We start from the raw sequence: 19,127 nt of genomic DNA, 5'->3' as shown, positions 1-19,127 counted from the left end.
TAATATATTACATAATTATACTGTTATATATAATTATATAACAGTTATACATAATTGTTATATAATTATTGTAATTATTATATAATTACAATGATTATATTATTATAATTTCATCTGTAATATATATCTATCCCTATTTCCAAAGAAGGTTGCATTCTGACATTCTAGGTAGACATGAATGTGGGGGGACACTGTTGGACCCACTATCCTCACTGTAAATAAATGGGACAGGTAGGTAGGGCTGGAAATCCACCTTTGTTTCTTCTTGCTATGGGATTTGTAGTTTCATCCAAGCAGTGGCAAAATAATACGTGTTGAATCTCAGAGATCAACACATCCAGGTCAACTGTGCTTAGATGTACTTACCTTGCATCTGTTGTGTTAACTACTGTTGAATGGAGGAGAAAAGGGAAATTGAGTGTTGGTCTTCGCCACTGCTTTTTTTGTCCTAGTTCAGCTGAGTTCTGGGTAGTTCATGGCTAGCTTTGCAAAGCTACCTGTGCAGGTTATATTGACCTGTCCTGTCAACACTGGAGAAGCACAACCGCAGACTTGGCTCTGCATGGAAAGGCAAAGGTGTGACGAGTGGGAAATAAAGTCAGAATAATGTATCTGCTGCTGACTGTCATGGAGGAGCATTTTCCTTCTTTTTTCCTTCCATACTTTCTAGGCCATAGGCAGCCTGGGGCCAGAGTGACACAGTCACTGAGCTGTATCTCAGCAAAGAGCAGAGATGACGGGATTTCTTCCCTTCAAGCCCAAAGACTGATTTTTATCTCTTTCAGCACAATGAGTATGCCGGTTTGCGTGGCACGGGGGTGGGGAATCTGCCGCCCTGGTTTCAGTCACATCCTGTTTTAGTTCTCTGAATCTGAGAACTCTGGTGTTAAATGAAGATGAACGGTCATCTGTACCAACCCCCTTGCTCTGTTCTCAACAGATGCAGGAGTGATGTCCGTTCTGTCCTTCTGGTCCACAAACACGATCCCAACACCTGGCGTGTCTAGAAAGATATTGCGGGTATTTTATGTTAAATTTAGCTGTGAATTGGCCGGGCACGGTGGCTCACACCTGTAATCCCAGCACTTTGGGAGGCCGAGGCAGGTGGATCGCCTGAGGTGAGGAGTCCAGACGAGCCTGGCTAACATGGTGAAACCCTGTCTCTACTAAAAATACAAAAATTAGCTGGGCATGGTGGTGCGCACCTATAATCCTAGCTACACGGGAGGCTGAGGCAGGAGAATCACTCAAACCGGGGAGGCGGAGGTTATAGTGAGCTGAGATTGTGCCATTGAACTCCAGCCTGGGCAACAAGAGCAAAACTCCATCTCAAAAACAAAACAGAACAAAAACTAGCCAGGCATGGTGGCACATGCCTGTAGTCCCACCTACTCAGAAGGATGAGACACGAGAACCCGGGAGACAGAGGTTGCAGTGAGCCAAGATCGTGCCACTGCACTACAGCCTGGGCAACAGAGCAAGACTTCGTTTCAGAAAAATAAATAAATAAATAAATAAAAATTTTAAAAAATTGTGGATCACCTGAGGTCAGCAGACCAGCCTGGCCAACATGGTGAAACCCTGTCCCTACTGAAAATACAAAAAATAGCTGGGCGTGGTGGTGAGTGCCTGTAATCCCAGCTACTCCGGACGCTGAGGCAAGAGAATTGCTTGAACCCGGGAGGCAGAGGTTACAGTGAGCCAAGATCGCACCACTGCACTCCAGCCTGGGCAAGCAGAGTGAGACTCTGTCTCAAAAAAAAACAACAAACTGATTTCAGATATTTTAGAAACCTGAATAAGGATGTCCAGGGCGTGTGACTCTGTGAAGCTGGGAAGTGAGAACTTCTTTGTAGGGTCATTTTCTGCAGAATCTGAGTGGGATGCCTGAGGACCTGGGAGGCTTCTCGTTCCTGCAATTTATCATTTGTCTTTGCCTGCCCTTCACTCACTCCGTTTTTCAAGTTGGTTTTTCCATATTGGTATATAAAATTAGAAATTGGGCTCCTTTTCTCTTCTAGCTGAAAGGATTATTTTATTTTCTTCCATGTTCTTCCCAACCTCTCCCTTTCTCAGGCTGCTGGAATGTTCTTCCAGTGCCGGTTTGAACTGCACCTCGGTGTCTCAACTTCCTGTTCTTCTAGGTTGGGCTTGCTCATGGTCATTCCCTTGGGTCGCAAACTTTGGCAGTTCCCCTAGCGGATCCTTTGGGGATCTACTGAAAGAGATTCATCCCAAGGTTCTGATGTAGTTTGAAAACAAAACAAAAAAGGGCAAAAATGATTGCATTGGGTTCTTGAAACTGTCATCTCTTAAGTGTATTTGGAATGAGACACCCTTACTTCTGTCCTCATAGCCAGAGTGAATACCCTGCATTTTGGTTCCATGGAAATAATCAATAGATATTAGCTGGCTGTGACTTGAGTGTGCACTGAGGCATGAACATGCACAAAACACAGTGATGGCAGTCATCAGAGAGCACTGTCATTCCACCCTCGCCCCGCCCCAAAAGTGTAGGAAGATAGCCTGAATTAATTAACATTTGTGAGAAATTGGCAGATGCTCAGAACACTTAGATTAACGAAGGAGTAAGTTCGTTTGCTTGATGTATGAAGGACCGGCTAGGCATGTTGTAACCTGCAAATCTAGAACCTTCAGAATCTGAGGCCCATGTCCTCTCCTGAGGATCACTTCTGAGCACCGCAGCCTGTCTGCAGCAGCACCTGGGGCTGTGAGACCCACAGCAGGTGTGCCCTGTATAGCCGAGCTCCTAAGCTGTTGTGTTCTGATTATGTGTGTGAAATAAAAAATTTTCCATCTTGCGTTGGCAGGCCTGAAAGCAGGAGATGAGATTCTTGAGATCAATAATCGTGCTGCTGACGCCCTGAACTCTTCTATGCTCAAAGATTTCCTCTCACAGCCCTCGCTGGGCCTCCTGGTGAGGACCTACCCCGAGCTGGAGGAAGGAGTGGAGCTGCTGGAAAGCCCTCCCCACCGAGTGGACAGCCCTGCGGACCTTGGCGAGAGCCCCCTCGCCTTTCTCACCAGCAACCCAGGTATGACTGTGCAGGGTGGTGCTGGGGGTGAGTCTGAACTCTGTTCTGCCACGACCCGGGAGTTTATCACACGGCTTGTGTGTTTCAGTGAGTGCCTCTGTCTGGCAGGTGCTATAAAATGTGTGCACAAGATGTGCTGATGACTGGCCCTGCATTTCCTGTTGAAATTTCAGAGGCAAAGGGGTCTTTATTTTCTCATAGAACTGTTTTGCTACAAATCCACCTGTCACCCATGGGCAGCTTTATAGTGCTTCTGCTGTTTCTCATTTTGGAGAAAGGTGAATGTTTAGAGGCCTTTGGCTGTGGATAGAGATACGGAGGCACAGAAATGTTGGGAACTGGGCCACTTGTGGTGGCTCGCACCTGTAATCCCAGCACTTGGGAGGCAGAAGTGGGAGGATAACTTGTGGTCAGGAGTTTGAGACCAGCCGGGGCAACATAACGAGACTCTATCTGTATGAAAAAAAAAAAAAATGAGCTGGACATAGTGGAGAGCACCTGTATTTCCAGCTCCTTGGGAGGCTGAGTCAGGAGGATTGCTTAAGCCCAGGAGTTTGAGGCTACAGTAAGCTGTGATTGCACCACTGCATTCCAGCCTGGGAGACAGAGGCCTATCTCTTTAAAAAAAAAAAAAAAAAAAAAAAAAAAAAAAAAAAGAACAAGTGCTGGGAATCACATAAGATGCTGAGACTAAGTCCTACTTTCTCTGTCGTCATCTTCCAAACCACCCAGCCCTGCTTTCCTACTGTCTGAGAGAAGGACGTGAGTTGAGATGCTGAGAGGCCCAGAGTGGAAATGTGTGCAGAGCTCTTGTTTGCTCTGTCTTTTGGACTTCTTCACCCTGAAGGCTGAACCTGAGCCCATCAGTGACCCCCCTGCCCTGCCCTTCCTTCCTCTCCCCCTCCTTCTGGCAACCTGTGCTCATTCTACCAGAAGCTGTGTGAGTGCCACCTGCCTTTCGAAGTCTTCCTGTGACCCCACAAAGTTAGCTCTGTCCTCTGGGCCCCCACGACCCTGCACGTTTGACTTCCATGTGGGCTCTCGTTAGATCATGCGATTCTTACTTGCTTGTGTCTCTTTTTGCCTAAATGTGTTTCCTGAGACTGGATTTATATTCCTCATTTTCATCTTCCTGGCTCTTTACGTGTGGTTCACTATGTGGGTGGCCCCGTCTTGTTCAGCAAGAGAGTGAGTGGATGATGGAACAGATGAACAGCATAGATTGCTATCGTTTATTTCTCCATGACTGGGTTCTAGGGTTTGGGTTGATTTAGTAAGTTGGGGTTTTGTCATTATTTTCTCTTCTCAAAGCTTGGGATAAAAAAAGAGGGTTCCGTTCAAAATCTGAAATGGAAGCCTCTTGGGTCCTTGGATATTCTTGCCCTGCTATTGTTTTTCAAATCGTTTTCTGAAGCTCGGCACGCTGAGGAAGCAGGAGCCCTCATTCTTTTGTTCATTGACTCCTTGGAATATTTTGACAAGTTGAAGCTTCAGAAAATTGATTGCCCTCAGTTACAGTTGACTTCCTTGACTCATTATGTTACTGTGGTCCCCACATCCCAATCACGTTTTTGAAAAGTGACTCCAGTGAGTTGTGTACCCTTAATAAAGGAGAATGAAGACCATAAAGGCTGTTGTTTCATGTGACCACAAGATGGCAGGCTCGACCCCATCAAACGGTTCACGGATACAGTTGTTTCTGGAATATGACTTTGAATGAGACATGTTATGTTAGATTAGATTATTTAAAGGATTTTATAAGCTTGCACCTACGTGCTATAAGCAACAGTGTGTACTCAACTTTCTTTGGATATTTTTCTTCTGTCTGAGCCCTTCTTCTGGGTTACAGATATGAAAAAAAAAAAAAAAAAGACAGGTTGGTAAACTACAACCCATAGGCTAAAAGCAGCCCACCACCTGTTTTTGTAAATAAAGTTTTATTGGAACACAGTCATGCCATTTATTTACACCTTGTCTCTGGCTCCTTTTCCTCTGCAATGGCAGAGTTGAGTAGTTGTGACAAGGACTTAGAGTCTGCAGAGCCAAAAATATTTACTCTATGGCCCTTTACACATAAAATTTGCTGTCCCCTAATGTAAAGTATGACTGAGATTGCTCACAATTTGTTTTTTTAAGGATAGCCACTGTTAATGTGTTGGTCTATTTCTTTCTTCTTTTTAAAAAAAAAAAAAAAAATCTGTGTATGCATATGTACATGTACGTGTGTTTGCTTAAAAATCTATTAAAATACATGTAATAGAGTTTAAAATGCATTGAATAAATCTTTACATGCATTTAAAAGATTTTTAAAATGCACTTTATATATATCTGTTTCAGAAATATCTGAGTATTTCTGTGTATACAATTGCTGTCTGGTCTTTTGTGTGGTGGAGTTTTAAACAACTAGACTTTACACCTGACTACATGTTACCTCCTTCAGACCACTTGCCTTTGGAGGCTGTGCACTAAATCCATGGACCCTGCCATTATTTTGAAACACATTAAAACTACAATTTTGGGATCATCTTTGGAAGGTTTATTATTTTTTTTCAATTAAATGGCCATAACTCGAAACTATTTTTTAAGTATTTATTTACTATGTGCCAGGCATGGAGCTGAAAGTATGATAATAAGTATGACTCAATTTTGTGCTCCAGTTTATGTTTCAGTGTAGTTTTTTTGTTTTTTCATTTCTTTATCTTTTCTTTCTTTTTTTTTTTTTTTTAACGGAGTTTCGCTCTTGTTCCCAAGGCTGGAGTGCAATGGCACCATCTTGGCTCACTGCAACCTCTGCCTCCTGGGTTCAAGCGATTCTCCTGCCTCAGCCTCTTGAGTAGCTGGGATTACAGGCATCTGCTACCTCGCCTGGCTAATTTTTGTATTTTTAGTAGAGACGGGGTTTCACCATGTTGGTTAGGCTGGTCTTGAACTCCTGACCTCAGGTGATCTGCCCGCCTTGGCCTCCCAAATTGCTGGGATTATAGGCATGAGGCAGCGCACCAGGCCACATTGCTTTATCTCTTAAAAATTTGCAATTTTACAATCACCAAAAATCCTTCAGGATAGGCGTTAGGATTAGGGTTAGGGTAATCCCAGCCCTTTGGGAGGTCAGGGCGGGCGGATCACCTGAGGTCAGAAGTTCGAGACCAGCCTGACCAACGTGGAGAAACTCTGTCTCTACTAAAAAGACAAAATTAGCCAGGCGTGGTGGCGCATGCCTATAATCTCAGCTACTAGGGAGGCTGAGGCAGTAGAATTGCTTGAACCCAGGAGGCAGAGGTTGCAGTGAGCCGAGATTGTGCCATTGCACTCCAGCCTGGGCAACAAGAGCGAAACTCTGTCTAAAGATATAAAAAAATTCCTTCAGAACAGAGTCTGCTTTGTCAAGTTAGGTAATCAGACTGACTCAAGAATAAAGCATGAAAGTAAAGCCACTGTATTGTTTGGTTTTTTATTTTATTTATTTATTATTCATTTTTGGTAAGATTTCTAAACTGGCTTCAAAATTAGTAAATTTTGGAAGAATTTCTGAATACTCTGGTCAAGTAGCAGCCCAATTGGATGTGCTGGCGGGGAGAAGGCAACTGAAGGCACTTCAGTTCCCCACCTGGGTCTCTGCCTAGCTACCTTCTAATTGCTTCTGCTTCCTAGTCCCCACTTAACAATGGAAGATAAAAGTGGAGGCAAGTAAACAGGATAAAATAACTGAAAGATTGCTCCGTGATGGGGCAGAGATAAGCAGCATCACCAGACAGCTGCAGTTAAAATAGAAAACAACTAAGACAATTTTGTACAATGGGCAGGCTGGACTACAGCCTTAGTCTACATTTAGAAGTAACTAAAAATAGGAAACATCCTGAGTGGCAGGTTTGAGGTTTGATGGGAGTAAGTTAAGGCGGATGATTGGTGTCCTTGACAGAGAGCCTTGCTGAGTCTCAGGGACCCTGGGGTCCACGTGAGTGCTGGCTGCTGCCTGGCTGCTGGAGGCTGGTCCTGCAGAGCTCCACCGTCTCACAAACTCAAGTGTGCAGACTTGGCCAGGTCCTCCCCTAAGAACCCTGAGTGAGTATGGGATTAGCTTTCAAAGTTGTATTGTTTCTGAACTGCTTTCTCATAGAGAGGTTTGTTTCTTCTATGTGGAAGCATCACAGCCTAGTGGCTAAGAGTAGGGCCTGGAACCAAGTTCTTTGGAACTTAGTCCATTTCTTTGGAACTCAGTCATTGGCCGGGGGGACAGAGTCTCACTCTGTCACCCAGCCTGGAGTGCAGTGGCAGGATCTCGGCTCACTGCAACCTCTGCCTCCTGGGTTCAACTGATTCTCCTGCCTCAGCCTCCCAAATAGCCAGGATTATAGGCACCCACCACCACGCCCAGGTAAATTTTGTATTTTTAGTACAGACCGGGTTTCACCATGTTGGCCAGGCTGGTCTCGAACTCCTGGCCTCAGGTGATCCACCTGCCTCGCCCTCCGAAAGTACTGGGATTATAGGCATGAGCCACCGTACCTGGCCAGAACTCAGTCCATTTCTGTGTTCATCAGCTTCATGACCTTAACCTGGTCATGCTTAATCCCTCTGTGCCTCAGTATCCTCACCTATAAAATGGGGATAATGCCACACTGTCATCTCACTGGGCTATTGTGCGGACTAAATGATGCATAAAAGTAAAGCATTTAGAATATTACCCAGTAAGCGCTCAATAAATGTTCTGTATATGAAGCCATTCTCTTATGGGGCACATGAGGATTCCCTGGCCTATGACCAAAGATTGCTCTTTTTCAGTCTTCTCCCTGCCTTTGATGCCGCCTCAGTCTGCAACAGGTGAATTACCTGATAACTAAGTTTATGAATGACACCTTTTTATGTTTTCCTTTCTCAAGCAGAAAGAAATGAATTCTGAGGTTCCTGGGTCCTTTCTCAGAGCTCATGGAGTCATCTAGTCTGGGATGGGGTCTGCGTCTGCATTTGTTCTGGTGGTTGCTTCTAGTGTCCAGCCCTGCTTGGGAGCTTAGGTCACCAGCTCTTCCTGGTTATTGCTCCCCGCCCTTTTTCTTGTCTTGGTGGAATCATAAGATAATTGGAATTTTATAGTGACATACAAACCTTCTCTAGTTTCTTGATCACATTTTGTGATCTGCTTCATTGAGATTTTGTAATGAACATTTGTTAGGTGGTCCTGTAGTACATTCTCCATTCTCCTGTTCCTTGGTTTACGAGGGAAGCCTGCTGCATGGGTTGCCACGTTGGCTTAGAAAGCCAGGATCTGCATAAGGAGAGTCTATCCTGAGTGTTCTCTGTAAGACTCAGTTTCCTATCCTTGGCTGTTTGCCATCCCTGAGTTCTGGTTGCAGTCTTACTGGAGCTACTTTCATCTGTTTCGGTTTTTTTTTAAAGCATTTGTTTTCGTACGTATTGGTAGGGAAAAAAGGGAAGGATGTCTAGGACAAAAAGATAGTTCCTTCAGTGGTTGTTTTTATAAAAAGATCTTAGCAGTGAAGGGGAAGCTAGAATAGGAAGTTGCAGAACTGTATTTGTGTGAGGTTTCAAAAAAGTCTCTCTTATGTTCTTGTGTGATTTATTTTGAATAGTGATCTTATCTAGCAATATTAACAATCTGGGCTAGGTAATGCTTTGCTGTGGGGAGCTGCCCTGTGTGTTGATGTTAGGCAGTACTCCCGCAAGCCACTACAAGACAATAGTATGCCACCTCCCCAAGTTGTGCCCATCAAACATATCTTCAGACATTGCCAAAAGGCCACTGGGCAGCAAAATCTCCCCCAGTTGAGAACTACCGGCCTAATTTATTAAAAGGTATAGCTTTATCACCCTGTTAGGGAAATGCCGCAGGGAACATCAGTCTAGGAAAGTAAAGCAAATCTAGATGTAAAACAGTTTTTAAAAAAAGTTTTATAGGCCAGGCGCAGTGGCTGACACCTGTAATCCGAGCACTTTGGGAGGCCGAGGCAGGTGGATCACCTAAGGTCAGGAGTTCCAGACCAGCCTGACCAATATGGTGGAACCCCATCTCTACTGAAAATACAAACATTAGCTGGGCGTGGTGGCACACGCCTGTAATCCCAGCTACTTGGGAGGCCGAGGCAGGAGACTCGCTCAAACCTGGAAGGTGGAGGTTGCTGTGAGCCAAGATTGCACCACTGCACTCTAGCCTGGGCGATGGAGGGAGACTCCGTCTCCAAAAAAAAAAAAGTTTTATGAAACATTTCAGAGAATTCCAACACAAATACCCTTTTATGGCCTTGTTTTTCCTTCTTACATCAAGGAGAAAGCAAAGAAAAAATAAATGCAATTATGTAAAAGTAATTATGCAAAACCCCAGCTTTTATGCAAATTATAAGAATCATAGTTCAAGTGACACCATTAGTGTCTTTCCAAAGTTTCAAACGCCTGTTTCTCTCTCTGTTTGGGTTCACGTTCACTTCATTTTTGTGGTACATGCAGCTCTGCTGTGATTGTCCCTAGAATTCCACTTGACCAGTTGGGGCGAAGCAGGTACCTTTGGTTTACCTCAATGAGTAGCCCACAGGATTACATTAAAAGTGCCAGAGGCCAGGTGTTGTTGGTTGTGGCTCACATCTGTAATCCCACCACTTTGGGAGGCTGAGGCGGGAGGATTACTTGAGCTCAGGAGTTTGAGACCAGCTTGGGCAACATAGTGAGACTTTGTCTCTACTAAAAATTTAAAAATTAGCCAGGCATGGTGGTGTGCATCTGTAGTCCCAGCTAATCAAGCAGCAGCTAATCAAGCAGCGGAGGCAGGAAGATCACTTGAGCACAAAAGGTTGAGGCTGCAGAGATCCTTGATCACACCACTGCACTCCAGCCTGTGAGACAAGGCAAGACCCTATCTCTAAAAAGAGAAAGTAACAGGCTGGGCACGGTGGCTCACGCCTGTAATCCCAGCACTTTGGGAGGCTGAGGGTGAATCACCTGAGGTCAGGAGTTCAAGACCAGTCTGGCCAACACAGCGAAACCCTGTCTCTACTAAAAGTACAAAAAATTAGCCAGGAGTGGTGGCAGGTGCCTGTAATCTCAGCTACTCAGGAGGCTGAGGTAGGAGAATCGCTTGAACCGGGGAGGCGGAAGTTGCAGTGAGCCGGGATTGCACCATTGCACTCCAGCCCGGGAGACAACAGCGAAAACTCTGTCTCAAAAAAAAGAAAAAAAAAAAGTAACAATTTTAAAAATAATAAAAGTTCCAGCGTTCTAAGAGCTGCTTCTTGTTCAAAAAATGGTTATTCCTGCTACTGTGTTGGAGAAAGCCCAGTGCTTGTGACTAACAGCAGGCCCATGGCATGTTAAAGGCAATTAGGGCCGGCGCTGGAGTTGGAGAGTCAGACCCTTTGATAAACCTCAGGCGTGTCTGTCTGATGCCAAGTGGAAGCTTGTGCTCTGCAGTCCAGACCAATGTCCCTCCTGCAGGAAGTAGATTAAACAGCGTTTGTTGAACAGGAAAGGCCTCTGTGATAGCCGTGAAAGTCGAAGGCACCTTGCTTCAGAGCGAGGAATTGCCAAGTGCTGAGCACGGACAGCCGCCTTGGTCTGCGTGGGCGGGACCTGCCTCTGTGCGGTACCCGTGAAGTGTGAGATTCTATTTTGGTCTGATGTTCCATGGAGATGGCCTGGAGCTCGATTCTGAAAACCAAAGACAGTCAGGCGGCAGGGAGGGGCAGCAAAGGAAGAGGAACTGCACAGATTTCTCTTCCCACAAACAAATATGGTCCAGGGCTTCAGGTTCTCTGAAGTCTCACAGATACCCAGGCAGCACATGGTCCTCTGTTTGTTTGTCGATAACATTTGGAGCCATGCGCGCCTGGTAAACTGTGGGCCTGCTGTGCTTCTTGTCACACAGCACATGGCCTGATTGGGTGGGCCCTGCTGGGGCCGGGGGCGGGGTAACTTCCACTGAGATTTGACTGATGACACCGTCAAATCCTGCGTGTGAGAAAAACATGTTTCGGAGACTGAGATGCTCTAGTTTGATATTTTTAAAGATTATTAATGTACTTTATATTTGACTTTCACAACAAGCTAACAGGATTAGTAAGTTTTTACGGATTTTTGAATTTCTCTCTATAGGAAACAAAGACTGAGATTTTGTGACATTTGATTAAAAAGAAGTTATTATTTGTCTACCAAGTTCAAGTTGTAACGTTCCTTTCCTTTCTTTCTCTCTTTCTCTCTCTCTTTCTTTCTTTCTTTCTTTCTTTCTTTCTTTCTTTCTTTCTTTCTTTCTTTCTTTCTTTCTTTCTTCTCTCTCTCTCTCTCTCTCTCTCTCTCTCTCTCTCTCTCTCTATTTTGGTTTGTTTTTTAGCTTTGTTGGAGGGGTGAGCGTTTATGCTCATCTTATTATGGGTGTTTATATGGAATTCTTAAAATCTTATAACAGTAAAATGACTGAAATGCAAAATAAAATTATGTCCTAACAGTTGAGTTCCAGCTAAATATCTTTATAGACAGCGTCTAAGCTTTCTTTTGCCCCCACCCCTGGTCGTGCTTTTTCCATCAGGGATTTAAACTCGGGCATTTAAAAGACCTTTTAAAAATGTAGTGTTATAATTGTTTCTCTTTGTCAGTGTTTGAATTGGAGGATCTGCTTAAAACACATTGTTAAGACATCTCACGAGGCCAGAATATTTTTTCTTCCTCCTTTAAGCTTAAGTCTCACATGGACTTGAACGAAGCCAAAGTAGATGTGTCTAATCTGGGTAAATGAAAGGTAAATCTCAACGTAAACTTACACTAATATGTTTGTACTTTCCCAAATCTCCTCCTTGTCTGTCCTGCTAATGGTGTGTGGGAGGTACTGATTGCAAACATTTTCATAGTAACAAAAATATTATTAATGGAAATAACTTAAAAGGCAAATCATTGATTTTACCTGTTCACAACAATGAATTTTATTTACAGCATTACTGCAGTTTTTTTTTTTTTCTTTCAAATAGAATTGGGGTTTCACTCTGTCACCCAGGCTGGAGTGCAGTGTCACAATCATGGTTCACTGCAGCCTTGAACTCCTGGACTCAAGCGATCCTACTGCTCTAGCCTTTCAGGAGTTTGGGATTACAGTTGGGAGCCACTGCGCCCGGCTCTATGGAGGCTTTTGACTTGGCCTATGGACCCTGTCTGAGAGGGTCCGCCGTCCTGCTCTGGGCTTCTGCATTCCCTGAGGCTTTGTCTCTCTAGATTGAGCCCTCTTCCCTCTCCCCTGGGCCCCTGCTGCATGCCTGGCCATGTGCTGGGTACCGGAATATGGACGGGCATTCTGCTTGCTTTGGCTGCTTCTTTGGCCACCACCAAGCCTTATCTTCAGCCCTCTCTCTCTGACTGGTAGCAGAGCTGTCGTGCATTGTTTCCTGGTAAGTAGGTGGGGACAGGAATGTCCAGAACAAAGAAGATAATTCCTTCAATTTCTATCATTAGGGGAAAGCCTCTTGCCTACTACTGTTGTGAGTAGTGCAGGGGAAGCTAGAATAGGAAGTGGCTACATTCTGTTTGTATGGGATTAAAAAACAAAAACAAAAAAACTTGACAATGGTGTTGTCTATACTTCTTAAGCTGGGAGTGTTTAGAGAAGGCCCTAAAGTATGGGAGTAAGAACAATGCCCTTTCCCACTTGAATTCCCTCTTCCTGCCATGCTGGTGTCTCTCCTCAGCTTCCTTGAAGTGTACCACTGTCAACTCCTGCCTTTCTGGCTTTCTTGTATCATGAAATTCCCCCTAATCACTTACTGGTTATCTCCTACCACACAACAAACTTGCTCACTGTTCTGTGGCTCAGCAGTTTGGGCTGGGCTCAGCTGGTTGGTTGTTCTGACCTTCCCTGGAGTCATTCATGTGGCTCTGTGATCCAGTGGCTTGACTGGGGCTGGAGGGTTTAAGATGGTCTAACTCACTCCCATGTATGGTGACTAGACAGCTGGGCCTCCTCTCCTTGGGGTCTCTCATTGGAGGCTAGCTTGAGATTTCTTTGTATGGTGGGCTCAGAGTTCCCAGCAGGGCAAGATCAGAGACTGCAAAGTCACTTGAGGCCTTGGCTCACAATTAACATATTATCTCTTAAGTTGCATTCTGTTGGTCAAAACAAATCACAACACCAGCCCAAATTCATGGAATGGCAAAATAGACACAAAAGTCTGTGCTTAAAGAGATGAAATAAATAATCACTGTCATCTTTGCAAATGATCTGCTACAAACTGCATTGCCTATTTTAATTCATTTTATTCAGTTAAGGGTAGAAAACATGACATACAGGGATAAAAAATATATATGCTTTAGAATCAGATACACCTCCAGTTATTGATTTGTAGGAGTTCTTTTATATTTTAGATGTTAATATTTTGCTAGTTATATGTACTGAAGATAACTTTTTCAGTCTGTAACATGTCTTCTTGTATTTATGGTGCCTTTTTACAAACAAAAGTGTTTAATTTCAGCAAAATCCGAATTTTCAATCTTACATGGTTTGTACTCTTTATATCTTGTTTAAGAAATCTCTCTCTCCTCTGAAGTAATAAACACTGTCTTCTATATTTTCTTCTAAAAGATTTACAGTTTGGGCTATTCACATACCGATTTATATCTCTGGTACTGATTTTTGTGAATGGTGTGAGTTAGGATCCAATGTTGTGTTTCTTCATGTGGCTACTGTCCTAGCATCATTTATCAAATATTCTATTCCTTTCTCACTGGTCTGCAATGGCACAACTGCTGTGTTTCACATTTCCATATACAGATGGCCCCCACCTTTTGTTTTTTTTTTTTTTTTTGAGATGGCGTTTCACTATGCCACCCAGGCTGGAGTGTAGTGGCGCAATCTCAGTTCACTGTAACCTCCGCGTCCTGGGTTCAAGTGATTCTCCTGCCTCAGCCTCCTGAGTGGCTGGGATGATAGGTGTGTACCCACTATGCCTGGCTAATTTTTGTATTTTTATTAGAGATGGGGTTTCAGCATGTTGATCAGGCTGGTCTCGAACTCCTGACCTCACGATCTGCCTGCCTCAGCCTCCCAAAGTGCTGGGATTACAGGTGTGAGCCACCACGCCTGGCCAGATGGTCTCCAATGTATGATGAGTTGAGTTAATGATTTTTTGACTTTGTGATGGGTTTATTGGGGCATAACCCCATCATAAGTTGAGGAACATCTGCATGGGATAGAGGCACTGTTTCTGAGCTCTCTGTTCTGTTAGCCTGTTCTGCACTGCTTTAGATTACTGTATTTTTATAATATGTTTTGAGATCTGGTAGCTAAAATCCCCTAATCTTGTTTTTCTTTTTTAAAACTGTCTTTAGTGTTACTGGCCTTTTTTTCTTTCATAAAATATTGAGTTCCAAGAAAAATGTTGCCATTGTGGTCTGCATCCATACAGATTCTTTGGTATTGCTTAAAACTTATACTGTGGCCTGATGTGTGGCCAATTTGCATAAATTGCTAATTCTTATGGAAAATGTATATTCACCAATTTTTTGGGTATAGGTTTGAAATGCATTCATGAATCAAGCTGTATAATTACTGATGTTTACATCTTAAGTATCCTGACTAATCAATTGTTTCTGACATTTTTGAAACTTTCTTTATGTTTGCCTAATACAGTTTTCCAACCTTTTAATCTTCTGCGCCTTTTATGTTTAAGTCCATCACTTCCATATAGCATGCAGCTGGGGCTTTGTTTTGCACTGTTTTTTTCTAGAATGTAAACATGAAATTTAAGTATTATGTTAGGCTGTCTTACATTTATTTAGAATATCTACGTATTTTTATTTGTTTCTATTATCTTGTTTTGCTCAATTTGTCTCACTTGTTTTTCTTTTCCTTTCCTGTCCTCTTCCAGGTTGCATATATAAGTTCTGCTTTCTCCTTTCAACCTACATAATCTATTTCTGTTCTTTTAGTGGTTGATCTTAAAATTTTAACATGATTATTAACAGAAACCAAAGTTAGTGTTTCTAGTTCCCTCTTGCATAAAATTATGAAATGGCTTTAAATATAATCATTTCCAGGCCGGGCGCGGTGGCTCAAGCCTGTAATCCCAGCACTTTGGGAGGCCAAGACGGGCAGATCACGAGGTCAGGAGGTCGAGACCATCCTGGCTAACACGGTGAAACCCCGTCTCTACTAAAAAAAAAAATACAAAAAAAAAATACAAAAAAAATAAAAAATAAAAAAAAACTAGCCGGGCATGGTGGCGGGCGCCTGTAGTCCCAGCTACTCTGGAGGCTGAGGCAGGAGAATGGCAGTAAACCCGGGAGGCGGAGCTTGCAGTGAGCTGAGATCCAGCCACTGCACTCCAGCCTGGGCGACAGAGGGAGACTCCGTCTCAAGGAAAAAAAAAAAATATATATATATATATAAAATAATAATTTCCACCATTGTTTTAGTTGCAGTTTGTATTTTTTTTTTGCCCCCAAGTACCTTTTTTGGGGAGTTGGGGGTGGGGGTTGTCGTATATACTAAGACTTATCTGTGTGTGTATCAGCTGTTTATCATTTTCACTTGTGTACCACATCTTTCTTTCCCCACCTGAAAGTACATCCTTTAGAGAACTTTTTCAGTGAGATTCTGTTCTTGGTAAACTTTCTCATTCTTTGTTTCTCAAAAGTCTTTATTAAAGTCTCTTTCTTGGATAATATGTTAGCTGAAAATGCAATTCCATTTTGATAGTTTTAACATTTGAAGGTTTCTTTAGGAGCTCTAGTAAGGTAATGTCTTTGGATAGATGTTCTAGTCTTTTCTCATTTCGTCAATTTACATCTCATCTATTGAGTGTTTCATTTCATTGGTTATAGTTTCTATTTCTAAAATTTCTATTAATTTACTTGGTGTTTTTTGAAATTATCTCTTTCTTCTTCTGTTCTATTATTATTATTTTTGAAACGGAGTCTCACTCTGTCTCCCAGGCTGGAGTGCAATGGTGCAGTCTTGACTCACTGCAACCTCTGCCTTCCGGGTTCAAGCGATTCTCCTGCCTCAGCCTCCCAAGTAGCTGGGATTACAGGCACACGCCACCACCCCCGGCTAAGTTTTGTATTTTTAGTAGAGACGACATTTTCACCATGTTGGCCAGACTGGTCTTGAACTCCTGACCTCAGATGATCCGCCTGCCTCAGCCTCACAAAAGTGCTGGGATTACAGGCATGAGCCACCGTGTCCAGCCCCCTTTCTTCTTCTTTTAAAAAAGTATTTTAAGCATACTTATTTGATATTCTACATCTGATCATTGCGGTATCATTCCTTGGGGGTCTGACTTTGTCCGTCAGTGTGTCTGTTGCTTCTTGCTCATAGTGATGCATTGCCTCTTGTGTTTTATACTATGGGACTATGGGTCCTTGTTTGACCAAGCTCTATCTCTGGGTACTATGTGATATCATCATTAAGGGTGAAATTTGCCAGAGTAGATTTGTTTTTGCTCCTACCAGATGCCTTGGAATGCAAACACATGAAGTCAGTCCCACGACTGGAATCTCAGGGAACAGGCCAAGCCCTGTGGCTCATGCCTGTAATCCCAGCACTTTGGGAAGCTGAGGCGGGCAGATCACCTGAGGTCAGGAGTTCAAGACCAGCCCGGCAAATATGGCAAAACCCCATTTCTACTAAATATACAAAAATTAGCCAACATGGTGATGAGCATCTGTAATCCCAGCTACTCAGGAGGCTGAGGCAGGAGAATCAATTGAACCGAGAGGGCGGAGGTTGCAGTGAACTGAGATCACACCACTGCACTCCAGCCTGGGTGACAGAGTGAGAATCCGTCTCCCAAAAAAAAAAAGAAAAAAAAAAATCTCAGGGAAGAAACCTGCTGTGTTCCCTTTCCACTCTCCTACCCCGAAGTGTAGGCAGAATTCCTTTTTCCATCTCTTTTTCTTTTACCAGTGAGCACTTTTTTCTTGTAGTCTATGTCTTTTTAGACTGAGGGGTGTAGCCCCTCAGGGGAACCGTATGAATGTGGGAAATTCACTTCTGACTCCTGAAGTTATATTGACCCAAGCCCTGTTTTCTGTATCATGTATCATGGGCTTACAGTTAAAACCAAAGGCTCCAGGGCAGTGGGTCTCAAACTGGATGGTGCTGCTGTTGGGAAGTGTGTGGGTGCATTTTTGATTGTCACAGTGGCAATCAAGTCCTAATCATTTGGTGCTCAGAAGCCAGGGAGCCTAGTGCCAAGTGTCCCTACCAAGTGCACAATTCTATCCCAAAAGAGTTGTCACCCTGCTAACACTAACAGGTTCTCACACCCTTTGGGAAATACTGCTTTAGGGCTTGGGGACTGATGGATATACTTAGGCTGCCATAGCATGGACACTACCCTCCTTCCTTTATCAACTTTATCTTCTTCATTTGGGCTTTGGAGAGTTTTTGGAGCTCAGCTTTGTTTAAAAAAGACATTTGTTGTAGTTTATTTAGCATTTCTAAGTGTTTTGTAGAAGTAGATTTATTTGTTTGCTCTTCAGGAAACCTGGCTCTCACAGTATTATTAAAAATGAAAATCCAACTGGGCACTGTAGCTCATGCCTGTAATCCCAGCACTTTGGGAGGCCAAGGTGGGTGGATTCAGGAGTTCAAGACCAGCCTTACCAACATGGTGAAACCCTGTCTCTACTAAAAATACAAAAGTTACCTGGACATGGTGGTGGGCACCTGTAATCCCAGCTACTCGGGAGGCTGAGGCAGGAGAATCACTTGAACCCAGGACGCAGAGGTTGAAGTGAGCTGAGATTGCACCACTGCACTCCAGCCTGAGTGACAAGAGTGAAACTCTGTCTCAAAAACAAAAACAAAGGAAAATCCTTTTATTTGCTTTCCCACTATTTCATGAGCATCAGCTATCCTAGGTATTGTGAGCAGTGGGATGTGCAGGGTTACAGCATTTCTCTGCACAGTCTATGGGTTGTTCAACTCCAGGAGGTTGTGATTCTGCAGACCACAGTGTGAAGGGGGCCCCTGTCCGTCGTGCCTCCTGGCTGCTCTGGACGTCGCACTGAGGATGCTGTCGTTCCTGTGATCAGAGCACTGAGTGCTGTTGCCATTGTGTTCCCAGATGAGCTGGTCACCTGTTCCAGATCAGGGATGAATACCTGTACCTAGGTCATTGCCCCCGTGCAAAATATTCAAGCACTTTTGCTTCGGCAATGACAGTTGACATAGATGATATCTGCCAAGTTAGCTGAGCTTCCTTCTTTGACCACTACCACCTTAAGAGCAAGTAATGAGTGATCGAATACTGAAAAGAAACACAAGAAAATCCAAGAGCCAGAGCCAAAAGGTGGGGAAATAGACAGAAACCTCTAAGCCATTCAGGGTACACTCACTCAGTTAGTGCTTCATTCTAGAGAAAAAAGGGACAGTAGGAGGCAGCATGGGTGTCAGGTTTGCTCAGAGGCCCACTTCCTCCCTAACTTTCCTGTCCAGTGTGGACCTGAATAGAAAGTGTTGCCAAGCAGCTTATGGCTGTAATGGTGTCATTGGAGCAAGGCAGCCACTTTGCAGACTGAATCTTTCATCTAAAGCATCAGAGGCTCCTTCTGCTCCCATTTCTTCTCTTTCCTTCTCTCTTGTCTGGTTATATTGATAGTGCTCTAGTCCGTGATCCAGTGCCTCATATTGTAGGACAGTGGTACTCAAACTACTGTCTTCTCAGCTGCAACTAGAGAAAGTTTTTGATGTTCTAGAGTCTTTCTATTCCAAGTGTGGCCCGTGGACCTGCAGTTTTGATTAGTATCATTCGGAGCTGGTAAGACATGCAGAATCTTAGGCCCAACCCCATGCCTGCTGAATGGGAATCTGCATTTAACATGTTCCCCTGGGGATCCAGATGCTCCGTTAGTTTGAGAAGCACCCCAGGGGAAAGTGATCCTCATATTCTCTTCTCAATGCAGAGAACCACTGTAGAGAACCACTGTGGTAGGCACTCAGTAAATAGCAAAGGAAGAAAGTTGCTTGCACTTTTGCACAGACTATCATGGGAAGAGCAGGTATTATAAGATGTTTATAGTTTGCCAGACTTGGCAAAAACAGACGTTGCAGGATTTTTCAGGTAATGGATATGGGACAGTCAT

General features: G+C 43.7%; 1 protein-coding gene across 4 annotated transcripts in view; it reads left to right on the top strand.

Annotated features, from left to right (window-relative positions):
* Positions 1–19,127, top strand: part of TIAM1 (TIAM Rac1 associated GEF 1) — a 230,278-nt gene that overhangs the window by 162,217 nt on the left and 48,934 nt on the right. For 3 of the 4 annotated variants that reach the window (XM_030914607.1, XM_030914608.1, XM_030914609.1), the window contains one exon: positions 2,832–3,056. In XM_030914607.1, coding sequence (XP_030770467.1) covers positions 2,832–3,056 — 225 coding nt within the window. Of the gene's footprint in view, positions 1–2,582; positions 2,748–2,831; positions 3,057–19,127 lie in introns of those variants that run through there. The other variant, XM_030914610.1, reaches the window with a different exon arrangement.

Source organism: Rhinopithecus roxellana, chromosome 13 (genome assembly GCF_007565055.1).
Source record: "Rhinopithecus roxellana isolate Shanxi Qingling chromosome 13, ASM756505v1, whole genome shotgun sequence".
NCBI classification, from domain to species: Eukaryota; Metazoa; Chordata; class Mammalia; order Primates; family Cercopithecidae; genus Rhinopithecus; species Rhinopithecus roxellana.
Note: the sequence above shows the minus strand (reverse complement) of the source record. Positions and strands in the feature narration are given on the sequence as shown.